Here is a 23383-nt window from a genome sequence, read left to right as displayed (position 1 = left end):
ATTTTTGCCGCTGTTCACTACATCAGGGGACTTAGCTGCCACAGACGTGCTTGGGCAGGTAGCTTTTGGTAGCTAATGTTAGCTAATATTAGCAAACGTTGGACAGACATTATAGAGGCAGTTTGCTGACATGAGCATTTACTATTATCCTGCAACTGTGGCTACATCAGCTGCTGTTCAGCAAGTGTTACACAGGCTCGCTTTAAAGAGAAAAAAACACGTTAAAAGTTTGTTTTCTGCAGGACATGAGCAGTTTGCTTCGCAAGGCATCATGGGATAAAATTTTAAAAAATAATGTTTTTTACTTACCAGGAAGCAGTGTAGTCACTGTAGTGATTCACTGAAAGAACAAAAAGCAGTGATGCATCAGGAAGTTCAGTCTTTCTTTTGTTTTTATTTTGGATCCCTGTCTCAGCTGTCTCAAAGATACAAACACAAATGAAGCGGAGCTCGTCACATTAAAAAAAGCTGGAGAACAGGGTTCTTATGTTACATAATGTTTTCTAACTATTTGCTAGCTCGACGCGCACACTCAGAATACCCTGCAATTTGTTCGCTCCCGCGGGGTCTTCAATGTTACAGTTAGATGTTTCTCAGCCTGTGAGTTTCTGTGATGATGTTGTCATTTAGTGCTGTTTTCTTTTTGGTGGACCTCCACTTCCTCCCCCTGCATCATGCCCTCAGCACTGCTGCATCACGTCCTAATCTACTGAAGCGACTGTACTTTGAGGCCCTGCTATCTCCGCCCAGACTGTGATGGATTGTTCCGCCTTTTGATTGATGAGCACTGGTGGAAACGGATGCACGTGGATGTAAAATAAGCCGCGATGTGACAAAACTTACTCAGGAACACAAGATATTGTGACTGCGAGACAGATACGGGTCTCCCTTCGCACTCCTCTCTGCATAAATATGTATGTAAAATCTGAAGCCTTGTGAAATGTAATGAATTCAAACCACAAGTTATGACAAAAATAGTAACATTAGAGTAATACTGCAGGATCCCACTGTTTGTTCAGTGCTACAGGACATTAACGACACAGTTCATCATTTGACACTTCACCTCCAAAGGGCTACACGAGGCACACAAATGTGAGGGCCAGATCAGTCTGCCGTGCAAGTGAGATCACTGCTGGTCCATCAGAAACTGCAGCCCGGCTTGGAAATCACACCATTTGGCAATAAACGTGTCAAATGAATCCCTGAAGTGATGCTTTGGGAGTGATTGGAACCGGAGTGGAATGAATGATGTGACAGGCTTGGCCAACCTGTTTGGACCCATGAGGGAAATCAGGGTGATATTAGGTCAGCACTACTCATCTTTATTGGTTTTATAAGAGGGTGTTACATCCACAATGTATTTGAAACCTATATTGTTCCAGCCCTCTCTATAAGTGTTTTTGTTTAGCATAGTACTAAGTTTCCTTTGATACTTGGTTGAGGTGCATTACTTTGATCTTAAATTTGGCCACATTATGTTGAACTCATTTTTAACTTTGCTCTTACATCAAGTGTTTTTTAGCAGTCGATATCGGGTCATGTCATGTTTCCTAAATCCACTGCTGGACCTGAGAAACGCCTGCACTGACTGGAAAGCGGTGGGTTTGATGGACGAGTTTGATAGTATAAGCGTCACCCCTCGGCCTTCGTTCATTGACTCCGGTCCAGCGAGTGTTGAGGTGCCAATACGCGATGTGGCGTTCGGGCAGAGCGGCCGGCTCGCAGGGCGCTGACTTCCATGAATATCAAACAGTGCATAAAATAAAACAGGAGGGGCCAACGACTTTGTGCCACAGCCAGAGAAGACATGAACACCACGATCTATCACTGTCCTCACATTCTATTGTTATGGTGACTTAATTAATCAACCTGCAGGCCGGACGCCATGCTTTTTAAAGCCACCGGGGGCTTTAAATTGCTTACAATGCTGAATACCGCATTTTATGGTTCAGTTATTCAGTTATTTCTCAATTTATTCCATTATTTAAATTATTTATTTCCTAATGTCTTTTCAATTTATTTAATAGCCCATTGAACACTATGGAGCTCCATACCGGCAATTGCCAATACATGAAATTGAAAATTCTTCCCAGAATCAATAAGGTCGCCACCATCAGGAACTGTTTCCGCACTGAAGGCCGTAATTGGAGAAAAACACTGGTTAGTGTTTTAAAGAGTCTGATTGTTAAGTGCCACCTCAAGGGACAATCTGTTACGAGGACACACCCACTACAGTGCACCGTGTGAATATAATCAATTGTTCATTAGAAGCCTGAAAAGATCAACTCTTGTCAAATGCCATTTCTCTTCTAGTAACCTTTCTGGAAGTCCCCCGCTCCTGGATACATGAGTCATTCTTTTTCTTCTTTTTCTTCCTCTCAGTCATAGTCCCCAACATCTTCCTCCTGCCACACCATTCAGAGCACAAGGCATCTATCTACAGGGTTAACAACCCCCCTCCCACTGACACCACTAACAGCATGTACCACACACACACACACACGCACACACACACTCACGCAACGTAGCCGACACACACAGGAGAGAAGAAGATTATGACTGCAGGGACATTCCTGTCCCTCCCGGCTATTGGCCAGACATGCTATGCTGACAGCAGTGGGATCCCGGGGGTCAGTAATCGGTAAGGACACAAGTAACCAGGGACCGGTGCCAGCGATACACATAACCAGATTAACATGGACAAGAATAGAGGCCAAGATGTGGGTTACCGCCTTCTCCAGTGAGGAGGAGAGTGTGTTGTTTAACTCATTAATGGATTAGTTGAGGACGCAGTCACAGGAAGGGAAGCCACGGAAAGAGAGTGAGTCTTAGATATTTTTGGCACTAGCACAAACGCACAGAGACTTAGCAGGTACGGAGCAGCATGCATTATGCACACACACACATAGCTGGATGCGCACTTTAAATGTGACAGCCCGACCAAATCAGTGTCAATATTGACATTTCTAGAATTAGGCCTCTCACAAAATAATGAATAAATGCATGCGGTGTGTCGTCCAGACACCTGGTTTCTCTGGACTCGCAGTCATTTACAGTCACAGTTCACCTGGGATGAAAAACTGGACAGACGGAGCTAAATCTACACGGGTGGGAAGCCCAAAACATACTGTTGCAGTGTCCAACGTAGCTGAGAGCAAAAATACACACAAAATGAGCGGGTTGTGTTGTTTTTTATTTAAACTAGAACTCTGATGGAAATTTCCTCAGAATCATCAACAAAGTTTCATCTCGTCTCAGAAAGTTGTTTCTGTGTCATGGCCTACAAAACAAGGCAGCTTTCTACCAACTTAACTCAAGAAAGTGTCTTTTATTTTCCTTTAATCATTAAATCATTCAGCGTTGCTGCCAGGAAACATTAGAATCTATTTTCGACCCTTCGCCGTTGCTGAAAGCAGCTTTGCATGTCAGTCCTGCCCAAAATGTTGCCTCATGTATCACCACCCTGCAGACATGGCCCACATTGGCTGGAGTAAATGCCCACTGGACAGTAGCAGCTAGCTCGATGGCATCAAAGCTGCTTAACACAAAGACTTATTATTGCTGATGTAAGCTGAAAAAATCCTCAGACAGCTTGGCCGCTTGAATTATTGAGATGGCGACATATCTTTATGTTAATTATTCATCACTGTTCAAAAAGTCTGCATCACCCTCAGCATGCTGCCATTACTTCAGCTGGTATCATAAAACTACCACCACCATCATCATCTTCATCATCACCCTCAGCATGCTGCCATTACTTCAGATGGTATCATAAAACTACCAAAACCACCACCATCATCATCATCACCACCATCATCACCCTCAGTATGCTGCCATTAGTTCAGCTGGTATTATAAAACTATCACCAACACCACCATCATCATCATAATCTTCATTAAAGCAACATTTTCAGCAATAATAATGGTCATCATCTTCATCATCACCATCATCATCATCACCACCATCATCATCATCATCATCACCACCCCCATCACCACCACCACCACCACCCCCATCATCTTCATTACAGCAACATTTTCATCAATAATAATAATCATCATCTTCATCATTGCCAGCACCATCATCATCATCATGATCATCACCACCACCAACACCACCACTACAACCACCACCACCATCATCATCACCACCATCACCATCATCTTCATTACAGCAACATTTTCATCAATAATAATGGTCATCATCTTCATCTTCATCATCACCAGCACCAGCACCATCACCACCATCATCGCCATCGTCACCATCAACATCAACATCTTCATTACAGCAGCATTACCATCCTTGTGATCATGACCAAAATTAACACCATATGTCATCATCATGATTTTCACTGGCACCATCTTCATCCTGCTGCCCTCAGCTATCATCATCGTCATCAAAACTCTCACCATCCGTTTTTATACTTATACTCTATACTACATCTTAATACTCATAATAATGGCCATCATCTTCGTCATCACCAGCACCATCATCATCATCACCAGCAGCAGCAGCACCACCGTCATCGTCCACCACCATCATCATCACCAGCACGATTATCAGCACCATCATCATCATCATCATCATCATCACCAGCTCCATCACCATTCTGCTGCCCCTCATCATCATCATCATCACCAGAACCACAACCATCATCATCATCACCATGAACTCCCACCACTACCATCATCATCACCAACACTAACAAAAATCTTTAAAAACATTTAAACAGAATCATAACTACCTCCTTAAGCTGTGATCTGTTATTGTGTGTTTTATTTTAGTCAGTTTCATCATCATCATCATCATCATCATCATCATCATTGTTAATCCCGCTTCATGCACCTCACGGAGTCCCCTGTCCGTTTATATTCTGTTTGTCTGCGATTTCCCCCACAGCCTATCCATCCCTGTCGTGCACCCTGACCCGGTGTGCAGTTCCTCCAGACCTGGCTATGTGCACTAACCCTGACCCCGGTCTCATCCTCCCTCACCGGCCGCCGGCCTCGCAGCCTGCGCGGTCCACCACCCCGCTCGGCAGGGTTAAAACCCCTGCAGCTTTGGGGAAATGTCACTCCCCGTTTTTTTCCAGAGTGTCTCTCTCCAGCGGAGTACAGTGGAGACTGCGCGCTGGATAGATGCTTAATTGGAGCGGCGCTGAAGGCGTCTCTCGGACGGGGCAGAGCTCTGCGGCGCCGCACACACCTGAGAGAGACCCCCGGCCGTGAACGTTCCGCCCGGCGTCCGGGAGATTCTTCCGCGGTCTCTCCCGGAGCCGTACGATCACTTTCCTCTCCTCTCCTCTCCCGTCCAGCCTCCGTCTCGTCTCGCCCCTGACTGCTTCTGTGCTCCTTATTTACGCACGCATGCACCGATCTGTGCAAAATTACACCAGCCGCTGCAATTAACGGAACTGTCAGAGTGATTACACCTCGCGCTTCACACACCTCTTACACCGACCCTCTCACCATTAAGAAGGAACTAAAACAGTTGGAATAAACGCGTTAGAAATTCAGAGCAATAATAGTCATGCACACGTTGCTCGCGTCTCCTCACCGGTTCGGTTCTCTGGAAGCCCGGGTCAGGATCCGTTCATTCATTCATTCACTCATCCTGTTCTCATCTATGTGTTTATCCTTCCCTCCGCTCCGTCCTTCATTCAGCTGCTGAATAAACGGCTCCTCTCCTCTGAAGCGGCGGCGGCGACGGCGAGAGCACGCGCACTTCACCCGTTGGCTGGCTCGCGCGCTCTTGCGCCCTCCCAGGTCTCTCTTTCTCTCTCTCTCTCTCTCTCTCTCTCTCTCTAGTGCAGAACAACACATACACAGAGAGAGAGGCAGAGCTGAGAAGTAAAAAAAGAGATGGAGAGTGAGGAAGGATGAGCTGATGTGAGCAGGGGTGTGAGTGTGTGTGTGTGTGTGTGTCTGTGTGTGTGTGTGTGTGTGTGTGTGTGCCCCTGGCCTGAGTGTGTGTTGGGGACTGCGCAGGATGAACGATGTGAACCACAGGAGCGTACACTCCCAGCAGCATCACCCCCTGCACTGACAAACACAGATCAGTGGAGAGAGGAGGAGAGATGAACATGGACGTCGTACGAGTGAAAGTGCAGCAGCGGAAAAGAAGTGAAAGGGAAAAGGATGGATGAAGTTCAGGCCTGCAGCCATAGTTTATTTATCAGCTACTGTCTCAATGAATCAATTGTTTACTTGGAGGAAAAAAAGGGAAATATGATTCTAAGTTGCTACATTTGTCTGATGATGAGTCTAAAACTCAAATATATTAAATTTACAATACAAAACAAAGAAAAGCAGCAAAGTTTAGAATAAATAGCATTGTAAAGTTGATAAGAGTCCACAGTTCAAAGATCAGTATGAAGGAGTCAAAATTCAAAATATCACAAGAGACACAGACGATATGACTTGAATTGTGAGTGTGTTTCACTGGCGACCTAAAAGTATGTTGTTTGGAGGGGACTTCGTTTGTAGGTTGGGTAAGCGCTGTTCCGCCTCACCTCTCCACAGAGGAGGCGGCAAAGAAGAATAGCCCCCGATAAGACGAGGGGATAAGAGATGGATGAGGGAGAGAGGAGCAGGGGGAGCACGGCAGAAGTGGACAAGGAGGGAGACGGAAGAGCGGAGGAGGAAAGGCAAGAGATAGAGGCCAGAGAGGAAATGAGAAAAGGAGGAGGGAGGGAGACTGGAAGGCGACGGGGGAGATAGGTGGGATGGGTGCCGTGGAGACGGGAAGAGGAGCTGGAGGATGGGGAGGAGAGCCGGAGTCGGTGTAAACAGCGAGAGAGGAGAGCAGTAGTTTTGCATTATCCATCTTTTTGACACAGTTGATCAGAGTTCTGTCTCCACGTGAAGCATGGCCTTTACAATGTAATTCACACCCCGGGGGGACATCGCTCACACACACGCACACACACACACACATGCACACACTGAACACTGAACAGTTCCAGCCAAACTCTTGCGAGAGAACACACAACCAACCATGTCCAAATGCATTCCAGCTAAATGCATGACTGCAAATCATAGCTGGACAAGCATGCACATTTGGGCACACATGCACACTCAACAGCACGGGGCATGCATGAAAGAACAACACACACACAAGCACGTGTGCAGACACACAGATGCCGACACATCCACCGCACACACACACACACACACACACACACACACACACACACACAGCTCTTACAGCTCTTACACAGAGAAAAGTCTAAAAAGCATAGAACTGCTGATCATGTGGCTTCTGCAATGTAATATTTTAAAGCGCTCAAACAGGAGTAAATAGCAGATTTGTCAGGGATTCATTTCAGCTGCAAATCTGATGCTCTAGTGAGGCTATAGCAGGATGTATGTGGGCTCAACTCATGATAAACCACAGCGCTCGACCTCATGAAGGCCCTCCATGGCGCAGAAGAATGCATCATGGTGTGGCTGCACGAACAAAAATTGTTACAGTCAAGACACAAACTGGTGGAAAGAGCAAATGATCCTCTGACAGACTCACTCTGTTAGATCTGATCAGTCTGTCATGTTCATGTTTCCTTCTTTTAAACACGGCCTCGGCCACCCCCTAAGCTTAACACAGCCATTCCTATTGTGACCACGATGGCAAAAGTTCCCCAATCTTATCGATGCGGCGCTTTCAACCCAAAAAACCCAAAATCAAGAGGAGGAGGGTCGTTCCAGAAGCGTCGAGACTGAAGATGGAGAAAAGGCTTTTAGGATAACGGTCTCAAAACAAACATTTCTTTAAAATACTGCACTGGGAGGGTCAGGAGGGTTAAATACTGGCCGCTAGAAGTCATTGATTAACTGCCCCCACCACAGCACCGAAACATCTCATATCATCCAACTGGAAATGCCAATTTGCTTATTGCCGCAGGGCAAGTCCCGATTGGCCGGAATGTAAAGGTGAGCGAAGAAAGACAGGCGTCAAACACTGAAAGCCTGACAGCTTTGAACGTCCCTGACGGATAAAATAATGAATTCAGCTCAATTAGCACGAATCCAAACGCTTCAAATCAGGTTTTGAGTCCATTCCTAATAGCTTCTATTCAGATTACTAGAACTCCACCATGTATCATCCCTCGCTTCCCAGCTCCGCTGTAGTTCCTCCTCTCAGCACAGCATCAAAGCATTTCAGATTCAGCGCCTATTAACCCTCCCCCATCGCCTCGTAGTGTGTGTGTCTGCCTGCCTCACTATATTGCCAAACAAGCCACAGCGATGTCTTCAGAGAAAGCTTCTGCCCAGTTTCTATGGCAATGAGAGAATAAGCGGGGCCCTCTGTCATACCACCATATAGCTAAAAACGATAACTATACTACAGTGCGTCTTTGAAAGTAGCAGCGCAACCGTTACCGCCCGGAGGATAATTGCTGCTCTCCATGAAATATTAAGATGCTTCTTGAGCTTGAGACTTGTGAAAGCTGTGACACATTGGTTACAGTTCTGCTCTTGCCATATAAGAGGATTCAAGTAGAGGTTTCATGTGATTTTGATATGGTTTATTACTTAGACTCAAGGCTGCCATCTGCGCACACACTGCATACACACAATAACCTGTTACTGGCGTGTCGGCCTCTGGTTCACAGCCTCCTCTGGCATATGAGAAAATGTATGTTTCTTCTCCAATCTACTTGAATAAGTTATCATTTTGCTATTTCTTATTATTTCTTATTTGACCCAAATCCTTTTTCTCAGGAAATAATGAGAGTTTTCACATGTGCGATACAGATATAACTTCAGAAATACCACACTTGTACTAACACTAATTAGCCAGGTCAGACTAATTCTGAGTTTTAGCTGGTGCCCAGCTGAGTGGTCCACCAAATGTTGATGCAGATATACTCACACTCAAGTCCGAATTATTATGTTACTTCAGGCCCGGCAGGAAAACTTAAACATTAGGAAAATAAAAGCGCTAAATGAATTTGGTACCAAGGCTGCCGGCTGTGACACCTGCTTTGAATTTTTCAGTGGGGACGCTCTTTAACAGCTTCTAACAGCCGTAGTTTTCAGGGTGCCTTTGGACAAACTCCCTGCATGAACAATGCATGCTGCTCTCTGTCATGTATTCCACAGACTTTGGCAGACAAACAGTTGGCGCAGCATTAAAGCTGGTTAAAAACTAGGCTAGGTCTTCTTCACACTCGTTGTCCCTCATTGCTGTTGCCTAAACTCTACCCCTCTGTGGTCGATATAAGATGGTCTACACTGCATTCAGTGGGCCAGACAGTAAGCATCAATGCAACACACTTGCTTCTGTGCTGTATCCAGAATTTTGCATTTTCCCATTCAGCACACATTTAATCTGCAGTTAGAGTCGAAACCTGTGGCTGTACTGTGCAGAAAGATGTATTTATATGCTTATTTGCCGCGAGGGAGATGAGAAAATTGGCACCCCTCTGATCTAATCTGTCTGTACACAAAATATGAAGCTGCTGCCAGCATTATTGTATCTTAGCTTAGCATAAGGACTGGAACCAGGAGGGAAAAGCCAGGCTGGCTCTGTCCAACACTCACCTACAAGCACATCCAAAGCTCACTAATTACGCCAGGTGCTTACAGTATATGCAGGAATATTTCTGGGCCAGGAGCAGTGATTTACCTGCAATGTCTCATTTTCACACTTCACTTTCTGTATAAACTAAACAAACACGATAAAACTTGTCAGTTATGAGCCTTAGAAGTGGGACTGAAAGCGGGCTGAACACAGCTAAACATATCCTTTGATCTAAGACTTACACTTGTTAAAGGGATAATTTGAAAATGAACAATAACTTATTGACCTCGCTTGCATAGTTTCATGTCCACTATTTCACAATAAGTGTTTCAAAAGTGTGTTTTCCACTCTTATACTGAAATCACATCGCTTTCACTTCTTGGAATAGCATGTTTTAGTGCTTTCCTAAGAGTATCATGTGACATGGAGACAAAATTCAACCACAGACTGATATGAGTTTGTAGCTGGGTGTTGCTGGAAAGGAGCTCATGCGATTATAGTAAGTACCTTTGGTAAATAAAGGCTAATAGAGGCCAGATTCCCCAAATCCCATCTCAGAATCCTCTCATGTGCTCGTGAAGACAGCTCAAATATTGGACATGATTACACAGCAGCCCACTAATCAAGCCATTCTGCTTTATCTCTAACCTTATAAAGCTTTGTTGGCTCCTGATTATTCATGAGCCGCCTCAGACTCATTGTGTCAGGCCACCGAAGCAATTGTAAGTCATGCTGAGTGTGGTCCATGGGGGAGCTCTGAAACACAACTAAATGATGATGAGCAGGATTGCAAGCAAATGAGCCTTGATCATTTGAAAGGGGAAAGATGAGCGTCTGGGCGACGCTACACTGTTTCTCTGTCAGAGCAGCTACAATGTACAAGATAATATGTTCCCACCTGCCTGTACATACACCCACGGTCATGCCCGCACACATGAAACTACACCCACTGGTTGAGTGTTTTCTGTCCACTTTGGGTTATTATAGCCACATACGTGCAACAAAGCATCTGTCGCTGTGGCGCCCAGAAAATGTGGAAATGGAAATTCACTCTGAGGGCCAGATGATGCCTGTATGCGCCTCTTTTCTTACAATCAATCACCTCTGATGCACAAATTCACCACAACTGTAACAAGCAAATTCTGTCCAACCATGTCCAACCCTCTTCTGCCCGGTCACACTGTTGCTGTTGCATAATTCTACCCTGAGAATTATAAGTGAGAAGTTGCTGCACGTGAAACAAGTCATAGAGGGAAGTTCCACTTTGCATTTGAAGGTACACGTCTGCAAACACACACACATAAATTATTGTAAATACACACTAAACAACATAAAGACATGACCTCTAACTTTCCCTCTATTCATCCACAGACAGAAAAACACAGAAATATCAACTAGAAACATCATACAAGTGCAAAATATTTTATTCCATACATGCACCTGTGCTTTTCCTCTCTGTGTCTCACACACACATTCACACAGTTTGGTATAACCAGGGGTGTTGTAAGGAATACGGTCCCAAAGTGCAATTCATCACTTTTGTCTCCTTTGTTTCTTCTCCCCTCAAGCAATACTGACCTTTCACTGTGATTCATATTACATGGATACTAACACACACATAAACATATAGGCGATAAGACACATCTTGCATTTTTGCAAATGCAAGTCTCCTGCTGACATCGCAGTTTGGAGATTTGTGCTTTATGATTTTGAAAAATTGGGATATATCCCTCTTTGCAGACATTTTGAATTGACAGCCTGCTGCAGGGATAGACCCACAAAGATAGCGTTGAGTTGAATAATATAAAGAGCTTTAAGGAGCAGAAGTGGGATGAAAAATACATTGGCTTATTGGCAAATGTGTTCCTAGTCCTTTCCTTGTAATGATGGCCATCTATCACAGCCATTATTTTATTATTTTTATGCAGATTTGTATTGTTATGCTAATGTTACAGTTACTTATCCCATTTCTGTTGTGCTGACTGGGACTAGCTGGAGCCAGCAGTCAGTGTAAGTTCTCATTAGCATTCAATGGTTTGTTAATGTAATTGTGCTGCTCCCGCAACAGTCTTTTACTGCACTTTTCTAACTTTGAGAAGAAAAGTGCTACAAAAGTAAAGCATAAGTTGTACACAGCACATCACTAATGAATTACACCTTTATGTGTCCCCGAACGCTTCACATGAACGCTCTCTGATCTCCAAGCAAGTCCAAATGCCAAATCACGGTCGCTTCAAAAAGTTTGACTCTTTAGCTTGTTCTTCTTTCTGGTCGGGCTCTTAAGATTTTGTTACCACCTGACTGAGTCCAACAAGCAGCTTGTTTCTATCAAACAGCATCAATTAAACAGGGGCGATGACGCCATCAGCCAGCAAGCTCCGCATGAACTAGTTCAGTCAGCAACCCAGATACACACGGGGGGAGGAAAGGATGCAGGGAGGGGGCTAAAAAGGAGGCGGAATTGAAACTGCAAGAAAGAGACGTGGAGAGACAGCATCATGCAGACGTGAGAGCGAGGAGAGAAGAGGAACTAGAAAAAGGCACAGATGGACAAAACGTCTTTGAGACACAAGGGCAGAGGTGTGGGAAGACGAGAGACAATGGAAGAGTAAAAAGGGGGGAATGCTGAGAGTCTGCAAGCAGGTGAAATGAGAAAGATGGGGGGGAGGATTAAGGCAGTGAGGAAGACAAATCTACTAATGCAGATACCGTGTACTTTCATTGGGGCTGAAAATGCGGCTTGTTTTGCACCGTGTTGTGCCTCTCCATCCAATTTCCTGCCTCTCATCACTGTCAACACAAAACAAATAAAATCTTTAAGGAGGATGGATGATCCACTCCTCTTGTGAAAGATGGGAAGGAAAACAGAGCAAGTGTCACCTGACCTAATAACTGTTATACAGAGCAGCAGCATAACTTGCTATGATACAATGCCTGTGGTGTGCAGGTTGACAGGAATCCTACAGGCACCCTAAATATCAAAATATTATAAAAACTAAATTATTAGAATTATAAGGTTATGTCGGCTAAAGCAAAAAAAAAAGAAAGCTACTTTTTTAAGTTTTAACTTTGTTACTGCAAATCAGTGTGAATTATAAGGTATTATGGCAAAGACAACACTTGAGCTACATGTTTTAAATTTAGACACTAAAACTTTTGGTGGAATCAGAGATTTGAGCTAACAATACAATTCATGAAGTTAGTGTCAAAAAATGTTTCTCTTCTCTCCTTTTTTTTCTGTATGATGCTCTCTGATCTCTTTCATGTCACCGTCTTGAGCGTGCTGTAGTCGTTAGCGTTAGCTTGTGCCTGTCGAGGAACTCAGGAGAGTTAGAGAAACCTGCCAACTACAAACCTCTGGCTGTCATCGCTGGCAAGTTTAAAGTCATCACAGTAACCGCAGTTTTTAATAACAACATTCATTTTTGCTCGCAAATGCTAGCATGAGCTGCGATGTCAAACGTAGCAAGCTAGCTGTCTATCACGCTAGCCTGCGGTTCAAAAAAATCAGCAAGTTCATATAAAATGAGGCTGTAAATTAACTCAGTTTCCATTTGCATTAGCAACATTCACAGTGTCTTCAACAAAAGTTTAAATCACAGGTTTCAAAACTTCTAAGCGCACATTATTTCACAATCGTTCCAGCTCCTGTAACTCCACTCACAGAGCAGGGAGGTGACAAAGCAAAGAGGCAGCACTTCATTGGTCCCCCAGTGTTCACGCTGAGCTGTGATTGGCTATGCAGGCGCAACCTTATAGAAGATAGAACCCTCTCTTTTTTTCAAATCATAGTGCCATTACTGCGTCAAATTAAAATAAACCAATATGATAAAATATACTCAGAACTTGTCAATGAATATTATCATGTGAACAAGTCAAAAAAAATCAGATAGAGCCATATGTTATATTGGGGAATTTCTGCAGTTCTACATAAAGAAATGATTTATCTTTGTAGTTAATTCAATCAGTAGCACTTTTAACCAAACAAAGTCCTTCAGTCCATGCTGTTCAGTAAAAGATCACACGAATTTAGTCTATTACGATTACATTTGCACCTCACTATGTTCATTAAAGATTCAAGTGTCACGGTAAATTATGATTTAATTGGCCAAGGGCATTGGAAATGGCTTTACTGTATGGCACTGTATGGTGGCGCTACCATGATGATGAAGTGAAGCATGAAAATTTGTTCAGCTGCAGGCAGACCTTCACGGTGATTAACATAAATTGATTAGCCAACAAAAGCTCATGATCTGCAGGCAATTAAAGCAGCATTGCTATAACGACAATACTGTGATGAAGGGCAAAGCTTACCTAAAGATCTGTTATTCAGTTGCAGCAAACTGTAAAAAATCAAAAACTTAAACTTCTAATGTGTATTCTAGATTCTAAAATCTATATATCAGGAAGTGCTGAAGGGGCAGAGAAACAGGACAAATGATGATCTTGTTTCCTAAGCCTGAACCAGTCAAAGTGCCCTTTCCCTGTCGAGAAAAGACGACAGCTATTCATTATCTCTAATTAGACAACATAATGACAGGCATGCACCAGTGTAGTCCTTACAGTTCACATATGGAGCACATATGTTCCAGCAGGTATACATATCTATGTTAGCTGTCTGAGTATGCACACACCACTCCAACCACATGAAAACAGGCCAGCCACAAGTGATGATATTAGAGGGTTGAAAAAGGGGGGGGGCGGACGAGAGTGTGTTCGGCTTCCAAGTTGACAGGATGGAGAACAGGCATGGGTGGGACTGAGTGTGTGTGTGGGTCCACTAAAGTGAAGGCAGAGGTTAATTACAGTTTTTAACCCGGTCTTTAACCTTGAGCCGAGCCAGGACTCGGAAGACAGACTGTTAGAAATGTACAGTTATTTTGTCTACTTTCAGCTTTATTATGTTATAGTGTGTTTCTGTTCCTTTACAGAAACAGTTTGGCATTTCAGGAAATTTTGCTTTCTCTGTCCAGTAAATGTGGAGCTACAGCCAGGAGACAGTTAACTTAGCTTAGCTTATAGCCTGTCTTAAAGACTGAGATGGAGAAATAGCCACATTGACTCTGTGCAGGTGTAACAAAATCCATCTGGCAGCATCTCAATAGCTTTAATAGATTAAGTACATATGTAGCCAGTTTACGAAGGCAAGCTGTTTCCCTTCTTTATGCTAAGCTAAGTCATCCATTGCTAACTGTAGCTTCACATTTAGCATACAAGTATGAGGGTGATATTGATCTTCTCATCTAACTCCTGCCAAGAAAGCACATTTCCCAGAAAGCAAACTATTCCTTTAACATTTCAAGGGCTTTAAGACACAAGAGTTAGCTTCCTGCATCAGGGAAAGGAGCGTTTCTTCGACCCCGTGTCAGACTTTTCACTTGTCTTAAGAAGAGACAGATTTCAACACCAGTCCTGGATCAAATATATTTTTCTATCCACTGGGGGGAAAAAAAGACAGCAAGCCATTTTTAGTCCAAAGCTTGATTTTAAGAAGAGCAGCGGGCTGCGCGAGGGTGGAGTGGATGGAATTAGAAAGCGGCCATATGTCAGCCTTGTGATCACAGAGTGACTCAGTTATACAGCGAGGGAGCGGCCCGTATATAATGAGCATGTACTGAGAGCAGTGACGAGAGGGTTCAAGTTGAATGAGTGGGCAGGAGGAGTGCTTTCAGCCCGATGTAGGTTAAGTTTGCTCTTTCCATGTTTCTGCCTCACACCTGTGCCATTCCTCTGATTTCTGCCAGGCAGTCTTCCAAAAGTCTCACTTTAATTCTCCCTCTGCACTCTCAGACGCTTCATGTCTTGGTCTGCCTTTTTACTCTTGATCCTTTTTCCGCCGCTCCCTTGTCTGCGTCGCTCCCCCTCTCCACGTCTGGTACATGCTGTCTGTATTTTGGGTGCGCTTCTGATCTTTTTTGGAATTGGGAAACCAAATCGTCCTCTTTTTTTCCCTCCTCACACTCACACCTTTCTTCTCTCTAAGCTCTCCCACTTCAAATCGTTCAAAACCTGCTCAGCCCGCAAAGACCGAGCCGGGGTCCGCAGAGGGAGGGGAACATTTGAAAGGACGGTGAGCGAAGCTGAGGCGCCGGCAGACAGGCAGTGTCCTGGCATTAAATTGGAAGGAACATTTTGGGAGCTGCTTGGAAACACTCTTGCACTTGCTCTCAAGCAGCCACACACACACACACACTGAGTGGTGGTTTGGAGACAATGTGGGTGTACGTACGCCTCCATTTCTCAAAATAACCGCCAGATGAGGGGCAGGGAGGCAGGGCGAGGTTGGTACAGGGAGATATAAATGGATGCTAATTGTATGGCTCCTTCAGATTACACTTAAATCCATCAGATTCATACACACACACTGTGTCTGAGTATGTGTGTGAAAATGCAAGAAACTGTGTAAGATCAGTTTTCTCACTCACTCTGATGGATTTTATGGCTCTACAAAGCTAGTGCATACATGGCTTTACTCACACACACACATACACACACACACACACACACATCACACCACATACAGATTAAAATGGATAATAACAGTATGGTTCTCAAACGGCACCCGAATCCAACCAAAAAGAGAACTCCCATGTATTATTTCTATAATCCCTCCAAAAATAGAGTTCAAAAGAGGCGAGTCTGAGCCGTCTTTCTCTCGAGCTGCTCCATCCTTACGCCAGTGTATGAAAAGCTGACTGTGTGGACTTTGCACGTTTGTCTGAGCTTAGAAACTCACATTACTTCTATTTGGATGCACTGAATTAGAAGAAGCTGCATCACATCGCCTCGAATCCCAGCCACGGTTTCCACAAAAACAGCGCGCCCCCCTCCCACTCAAGTGTCACTTACTGACTTTGCAAAACTGACTAATTTTGTATCTAATCTCACAAGAGGCCCTTAATGCACGAGAGGGGAGAGAGAAGAATGATGAAGAGGAGGAGACGAGTGAAGAGGCAGCACTAGATATAAATGGGAGATAATTGCATGGTTGACTCGCCTGCGTTGATGTGAGGAAAGTGCAAGGGAGCAAAGTAGAGAGACAGTCGGTGGAGGATATGCAGTGCCATTCAAACCATATTGCTTTATTGTAATGATTTTCTTCAGTTAGGGACAGAGGTCATGTTTTTCACACCAGCACGATACTTTTCTGCAGTTCCAATTTTTCAGGAAATGAGAAACAGGGTTTTTTTTTTTTTCCATTGACGCTGATTTTCTAACGTAATCATGACGGGTGAATCCAGATCTGCACATCACCAAAAATTTCCTTCATGTTGCAAAATGTGTTATCACAGCACACATGATTAACACATAACTCAACATATGGGATTTTCCCTGTTCTCACAAGGAACCAGACAACCTATGACGGGAGACGAAGCAGCGAGAGCAAAGAGGAACGCTGCTCAGTTCAAGTCATGAGAGATGAGTTCGCAGTCCTGCCTCCCCACCTGCTGCTCAAGCGAGGTATGACAACAGCAGGGTTTTCTATCCTCTCCTTGTCTCACATGATTCAGGAAAAAGGAAGGAAGAGAGGAAAAAAAAGAAAAGACAAGGGCCAGATTCAACACAATGTTGATGCCCTCCTTCCCTCTTGCTGTCAGTTTGGTGGATGTTTAACAGTCTTAATACAAAAATGAATCAATTCAAACTACTTTACTGAATGGCTTTTTCATCGTGTTCAGGAAGAGACAGCATAATCTATGTGTGTATACACTTGCATGTTGCTACTCGCTCGCCCCACCCTTTCCTTATCAGCCAACATCTGCCAGGAACAAATCTCACAACTGTTGTGTAACATCTTGGCCATTGCTCCCTTGATAAAGAGATTTTGTAAAAAAAAAAAAAAACATGGCTTCTGCCAACCCTGATTATTTCCTTTTGATTCTCCTTTTGACCTTAAATGTTTATGCTGCCTGCAAATGTGTCTCGGAAAGAAAGTTAGAATCCTGAGGAAAAATTACACTCAATCTAGCATGAGCCGAGCCCAAACAAGTATCTCCATGTGTGTAAGTCTGTCTGTATGCATGTTGACTTCCAAAGTCAAAAATGAAGAGTGAAACTCTGCTTTTAAGCTAACACAATTAACTCCTGCTGCCGAGGAAGACCATGTGATATGATCAAAAGCATGAGTACTATCAACTACAACTTAGAGCACAAGTACAAGTTAATAGTATTTCTATTTTGTGCTACTTTTTTTACTTTCTAACATGAAAATTGATATTAAATAGCTTTCATACAGTAGGTAAAATTAGCTCAACCTCAGACATCCACATTAAAATGCAGCTTACATATGAACAGTAATAATATCCAATAATATACCTCTTAGGGGCCATTCTACTGTATAAATACTTTTAATTTTGGTAATTTAAGTACATTTTGGTGATACAACTTTTGTGCTTGTACTAATGCAGGACTTTTACTTGGTGCATTATCAAACTGGTATTACTGCTATGACTAAAGTATATGCTCTGAGCCCCACCGCTGACAGAAACAGAAATAGATGGACAGAAACACGACCGACCTGACTTGTGCGCACATTAAATCCCGTTGCGCCTCTCCACCCGACACTACGGTAAACCGCGGAGACAAACAAAGCCCCAGCCCAGTCCTAGCTCGCAACAGTGACGTCAGCGCGCAGCGGCGGTGCAGTGACGCGCGGCGATTGGGCGAGCGAGGAGCTAAACTGTGCTGTACAGTAAAAAGACAAGACACCGAGCACAAAAACAACAGCTGCGGCCGCATGAGGCCAACTAAAGACACACTCGCACTTTCCTGTAGCACACTATAAAGACTTCGGGTAAGGAAACCTATTCGCAGTCGTTTTCTTTTACACATTTCGTTGGCTGACATAGCCTCTTAGCACCTTCCGCCCTATAGGAAGTTTCTTTTGTCCTCTTCAGTCAACAACAACAAAACAAGAGACTCGGTGTGTTTTGACCGGAGATGAAGGTGTATTGGCCGGTTTGATCACAGTCTAACAAGAAGTCCCTAAACAAGTCAAATATGGCTCTGAGTTGTAAAAGCGGTAATGTCGCTGGTTGTTGCACTGTGAATACCTTTGGACTGGCTAATATCAGGGACAGCAAAGTGGAATAGATAACGTTAGCCTGGGTGTGTTACACTGGGGCAGCATCAGCGATACAATGGATGATGCCATTTTATGTTGCTTCAATAATGAGCTAATATGTTGTTTGATAGTAAAATGTAGCACAATGGCTATATTGCCACATTTTCACCTTACTCTTCTTTATAATGGAGGAACAGCACGTTTCATTTGGCCTTTTCATTAGTGTGCACAGTGTGGATAGGTCAGGTGCAGGGCAGCAAATAATATTATAAAATAACATTGAAGGTCATTAAAACTGATTTGTGCACAGCATGTGTATTTGCATATGGACATCTCCTTGTCTGCAGCATACAGTAATTTGGGGTTTTTACTGTATCCCTGGTTCTCATTTTTCTTGAATGTTACTTCTCCAGATGTCACGATGGCTGCAAACTTCACTATTTCCAGCGACAGCGACTCAGAGCCACCAGAGGAGGTAGAGGAAGGACAAAACAACCAGCCATCAACTGGGGAAGAGCAGCAGCTTCCGCAACGCCACACTCTCACCCTACCTGACCTCCGAATGGCAGGTAGGAAACCTCAAAGAATTGTGGGAAGGGGGGTGTTAATGGAGTAGAGCAGAATAGCACAGCAGATGCCACAGCATGGTTAAATTTTGGGTTGCTAAACCTGCTCAAAGTGTGTTTGAGCATCGTTCACTGATGCCTGCTCCAGATGGAGCTTAAAGTTTGTCTTAGACAGACAGAAAGGAACAAGAGTTTGTTGTATTTCTGCTCCAGTTGTCAGCAGTGTATGCAATTCAATACTCAAAAACTAAAATTCACCTGAGCACTGATGTACAGTTCGCACCTAAACCCACGACTGCTTATGTGTTTGTTTCGAACGACAGCAGCAGTCTTTGTAGACAAAGAAAGCAGTATCCTGTTCTCTGCTCCAGTCTAGTTTTCCAAAACAGCTGCTGCAGTGCAGATCCTACTCTTGCACAAAATAGGAAAAAACATGTGATGTCAGTGCATCAAACCAGCCATTCATCGCTCTCTCCAACATTGCTGTCTGTTCTTCCCCCTTTTTTGTTTTGCCATTTCTGGGCTTTGTCTCTTCGGCCTCAGTTTGCAGAAATCTAACCTGGTCTTTCCCACACAGGTTGTATTGTGATGTACTTTGGGGCATTTAAATGAGATAACATTGTTAGTTGAAATGTAAGCTAACCTCGTCTGCATTTATCTGGATACTTTGACACTTGCTCCAATGATAACTAGTAATTAATATTCCTCTATTCCTACTGTGTGTCCTTGTTGCTCCCTTTCCCCGTGTCTTGTGTTCCTCCAATCCTGCTCATGTGAAGCATTACAAACTCCTCTCACCTTTGTCTCGCCCATGTAGGGACAGGTCGAATCAGGGTGAACTCAGAGTCCCACGCCTCCAATGTGTCCAGAGATGAGGAGCTCCAGGCTAGGGGGGAAGATGAGGCTGGCACGCCTACTGATGGAGCTCCATTCAGGGGACGGTCCAAGTCGGCTCCCCCTGCCTTGTGGGCAGCCAAGAAATATGGCCGGCAGCTCCGGAGGATGAGTGACGAGTTTGACAGCCTGCTAGATAAAGGGGTGAGAATGAGGGGTCAGAGGATGGTTGATGGGGTTAGAAAAAGAGAAGTCAATGACTGCATAGATTTATTTGCCATAGTTGGAGGAAAAGGGGCCAAGAATAGTACAAGCTGATGGTACATCTTGTACGGCACATTTGAGATGTGACACACCAAAAACAAACTCATTACCTGGCAGTGGGAAAGGAGTCAGTCACCTGTTTCTAGTGGGTTTGCAGATGTTTAAAAAACCTGAACCCTGTGCATGCTAATTTTGGGTCAAAGGTAATATGACTGATTAGTTTAAACTTTCTATTATATCCCTATTTCATGCAGGAAATGAAGAAGGCGAGGAATGCTGGGACGGCCAAACAGATGCCCCACTCTAGAAGCTGGTGGAGCTACCTCTTTAGTCACCAGGAGACAGAGGGAGAGAACAACCTTCATGAAAACCACACACATCGCACTGAGTAGGCACTGAGAGAGGAAAAAGGGTGCTACAGGGTTTGAGGGGTTGATGGGGATCAGAGGAGAGCAGTGGGGAAGCCAAGGAAACAATAGCAATGAGAACAATTAGACCTGCTCTGAGAAGGAACAGTAGAAAGATTGGGTTTATCAAAAAAGAGAAAGGTCCAAACACAAAGGCATGGCTAAGTCATGTCATTTTTCTACGTCATTGGTAACTACATTTAACTAATTTTTTTGTATTTGTGTTGGTTGTGATGTTATTCTTGGGCAGCCCACTATGAAAGGTTAAAAGTCAGGCATGAAGATGGACTGTTGGCTAACCGAACCCCATAGAACGGATCAAAACGACGGTCCAAGAGAGGAGAGAGGATGTCTTCAAAAGGCAAAGAAAGACTAGCATATGAGTGGATTTGAGAGGCGACCTCTCAGTTAAAAGATACTTACCGTTTCAGTTGTCTCTCCCATCAAAGCGATGCAATATACTGTGGATGGAGGGATAAATGCACTGAAATCAAATCACCTGAGGCCACCTTGAATGCTGTTAGAATTTCCTTCCTCGTTTCCTTGGGGAAGTCACAAACGTCACTGTGTTCCTAATGCTTGTTCAGCTTCAAGTGTTTGTGCTTCGCTAACACAAACTAATGGAGATCACTGTAATTGTGTGCCAAAGTAATCTGCAGGCAACAGAGGAAAGAGTGTAAAAAGGAAGGATTTTTTAAAGTATTCAACCCGGGCCTCTATCCAGCTTCCTGTTCTGCTACCTGCAAGCCAGTACCACAACTTAAACAGCTGCACTGAACTGTTAACTGCTTTATATCTCAAATTCATCAAAAGAAGAACAATCTTGTACAAGGACAATCTCTGATGATGCAGAAATAATATCTTTTATAAAATTTCAGGGTTAGATTCTATCTGAAGAAAATGACATTAAACGTACATATAAAAGCACAAACCAATATGAATCTATCTTTTTAATGCCTTGGATGAGCAAAGAAAAAAAAAAAAACAGACTTTGGAATTTTTATGTGTAAATATTTTGTTGATAGTTTATCAAATGGGTATAGGTTACAAGCTATGTGGTTTAGCCAGAATTTTATTTTACAAGTTCCTATTTTCCAAGGTTACCATGCTATTTAATAAGTCTGGCCAACCTAGCAATAGGCAGTGTACAATCCATGGCTATTGTGATAAATGTTATGTGCATATAAGATGTGTGTGGGGATCAATGAACTGCTGTACAAGGAGCCAACACTAGCCTTTGGCTTCATTTACTCAGTACCCAGTGCATTAAGAACATGGATTTAGAGAGTGTAGTCACATTCAAAACAAGTGTGAGGGATTTAAACTAGATTTTTCCAAACTATTTGCAGTTTGCTGAGTGAAATCAGTTCCCAGTCCTGCCGGATTTCGAAAACAATTCGTTTAAATGTGGGTCGTTCACTTTTATCTGCATTGGGATGTGAATAAAATGGGATCGTTATCTATCAAGCCCGAGGTCTAGCGCTGCTGATCTGATGCCAGAATCAGTGCTGATCTGATGTCAGGCACATATTACACACAATGTGAAGTGTATGGAAGTTATTACTCATATTAATGATTATAAAGTAGGATCAGCACTTCTACACTGCTTGGTAAATATGATTAGGCTACTCGTGACTTGTTCATCAATATGTGATTTATTGAAAATGGTAATAGGTTTGTTCTACTTGTGTCTTATTCTCTTCCTCTCAGCTTGCGGGGTTGAGTTGTGAAGTGCTCGGGTGTGCAGGCTAAGGGGCTGCATTTGTATTGTCTTTAAACTGAAGCTTTTGTTCCTCCTTTTTTTTAATACCTTTTACGTAACTCGGTTAAGGACAGTTTTTAAATCAGAAGTCGAGACAATCCGAACGGCACCACCTTTTTTTCTGATTCATTCCAGTCTAACGTGTTTCGGTAACATTTGCAGCGCCATGACTGTGTAAGATGAGTCGACTGCAACGATTTGGTGATCCTGTTAAATTTGATTAGCATCTGGTATAAAGCTCCCAACGTGGTTAATACAGTTAGACTACGCTGTTACATTACAACTGCTTTCTCCTCGAAGAAGAAGGAATTCTACCATTCTGTGATATAAGATCAGGGAACAGGGATATTGGGAATAAGTTTACTTTGTTTACATTTGAGCAAGTCAGTCCCAGTAGACCTGTACCTGTACGTTGACACAAGTAGTCCAGTTGAATCAGCTGGTCGAGAATATTTATGTACATGGTGTTGAGAGCTTGGGGCCAGATATGAATGCTTTACTCTCTTGAAAATAAAGCTGAGCAGGAACATAATTTTGTTCTGAGCTGCCTTGAACATGCTGTAACCTGTGATGTGGCGCCGCATAGCCAGCCTTGTCCGTTTGCTCAATTACCGCCTTAAACTTTACAGCTTGCTGTCACATATTACGCTCAAGAAAGGAGAAAAAAAAAAAATAAAGCACAATAATGTGGAGGTGTGTTTGCTGTCACAACTGAGAGGAAAACATGATCATGGCCAGTGTGGGATTTGTCCAGAAAAGACGTTTTTCGAAAGATGTCGTGGTTTTGGCTTTTGAACATTTGTGGCAGTGAACACACCCCAGAGGAAAAACCTGCCTGGGCACCTGGAGTTTTGCAACCATCCTTGATATTACTTGAATCTGGAGATGTGCGTGGAGAAAATTGAATTCTGATATTTACTTCTTTATGTTGGATTCCTTTGAATTTTTTAATGACTTTTGTAAA

The 23383-nt window shown here is 43.5% G+C and overlaps 2 protein-coding genes across 2 annotated transcripts in view; one reads left to right on the top strand and one right to left on the bottom strand.

Annotated features, from left to right (window-relative positions):
- Positions 1-5688, bottom strand: part of slc8a4b (solute carrier family 8 member 4b) — an 89898-nt gene extending 84210 nt beyond the window's left edge. The window contains exon 1 of the mRNA XM_041964617.1: positions 5557-5688. The gene's annotated coding sequence lies outside the window, so the exon portion shown is untranslated. The remainder of the gene's footprint in view (positions 1-5556) is intronic.
- A 12481-nt stretch (positions 5689-18169) lies between these two features.
- Positions 18170-23134, top strand: badb (BCL2 associated agonist of cell death b). Its single transcript, XM_041965259.1, has 4 exons — positions 18170-18316; positions 19000-19155; positions 19970-20190; positions 20505-23134. The coding sequence occupies exons 2-4, from the start codon at positions 19008-19010 to the stop codon at positions 20640-20642; spliced, it is 507 nt and encodes a 168-aa protein (XP_041821193.1). The 5' UTR covers positions 18170-18316; positions 19000-19007; the 3' UTR covers positions 20643-23134.
- The last annotated feature ends 249 nt before the right edge of the window (positions 23135-23383 follow it).

This window comes from Chelmon rostratus, chromosome 23, assembly GCF_017976325.1.
Source record: "Chelmon rostratus isolate fCheRos1 chromosome 23, fCheRos1.pri, whole genome shotgun sequence".
NCBI lineage: Eukaryota > Metazoa > Chordata > Actinopteri > Chaetodontiformes > Chaetodontidae > Chelmon > Chelmon rostratus.
Note: the sequence above shows the minus strand (reverse complement) of the source record. Positions and strands in the feature narration are given on the sequence as shown.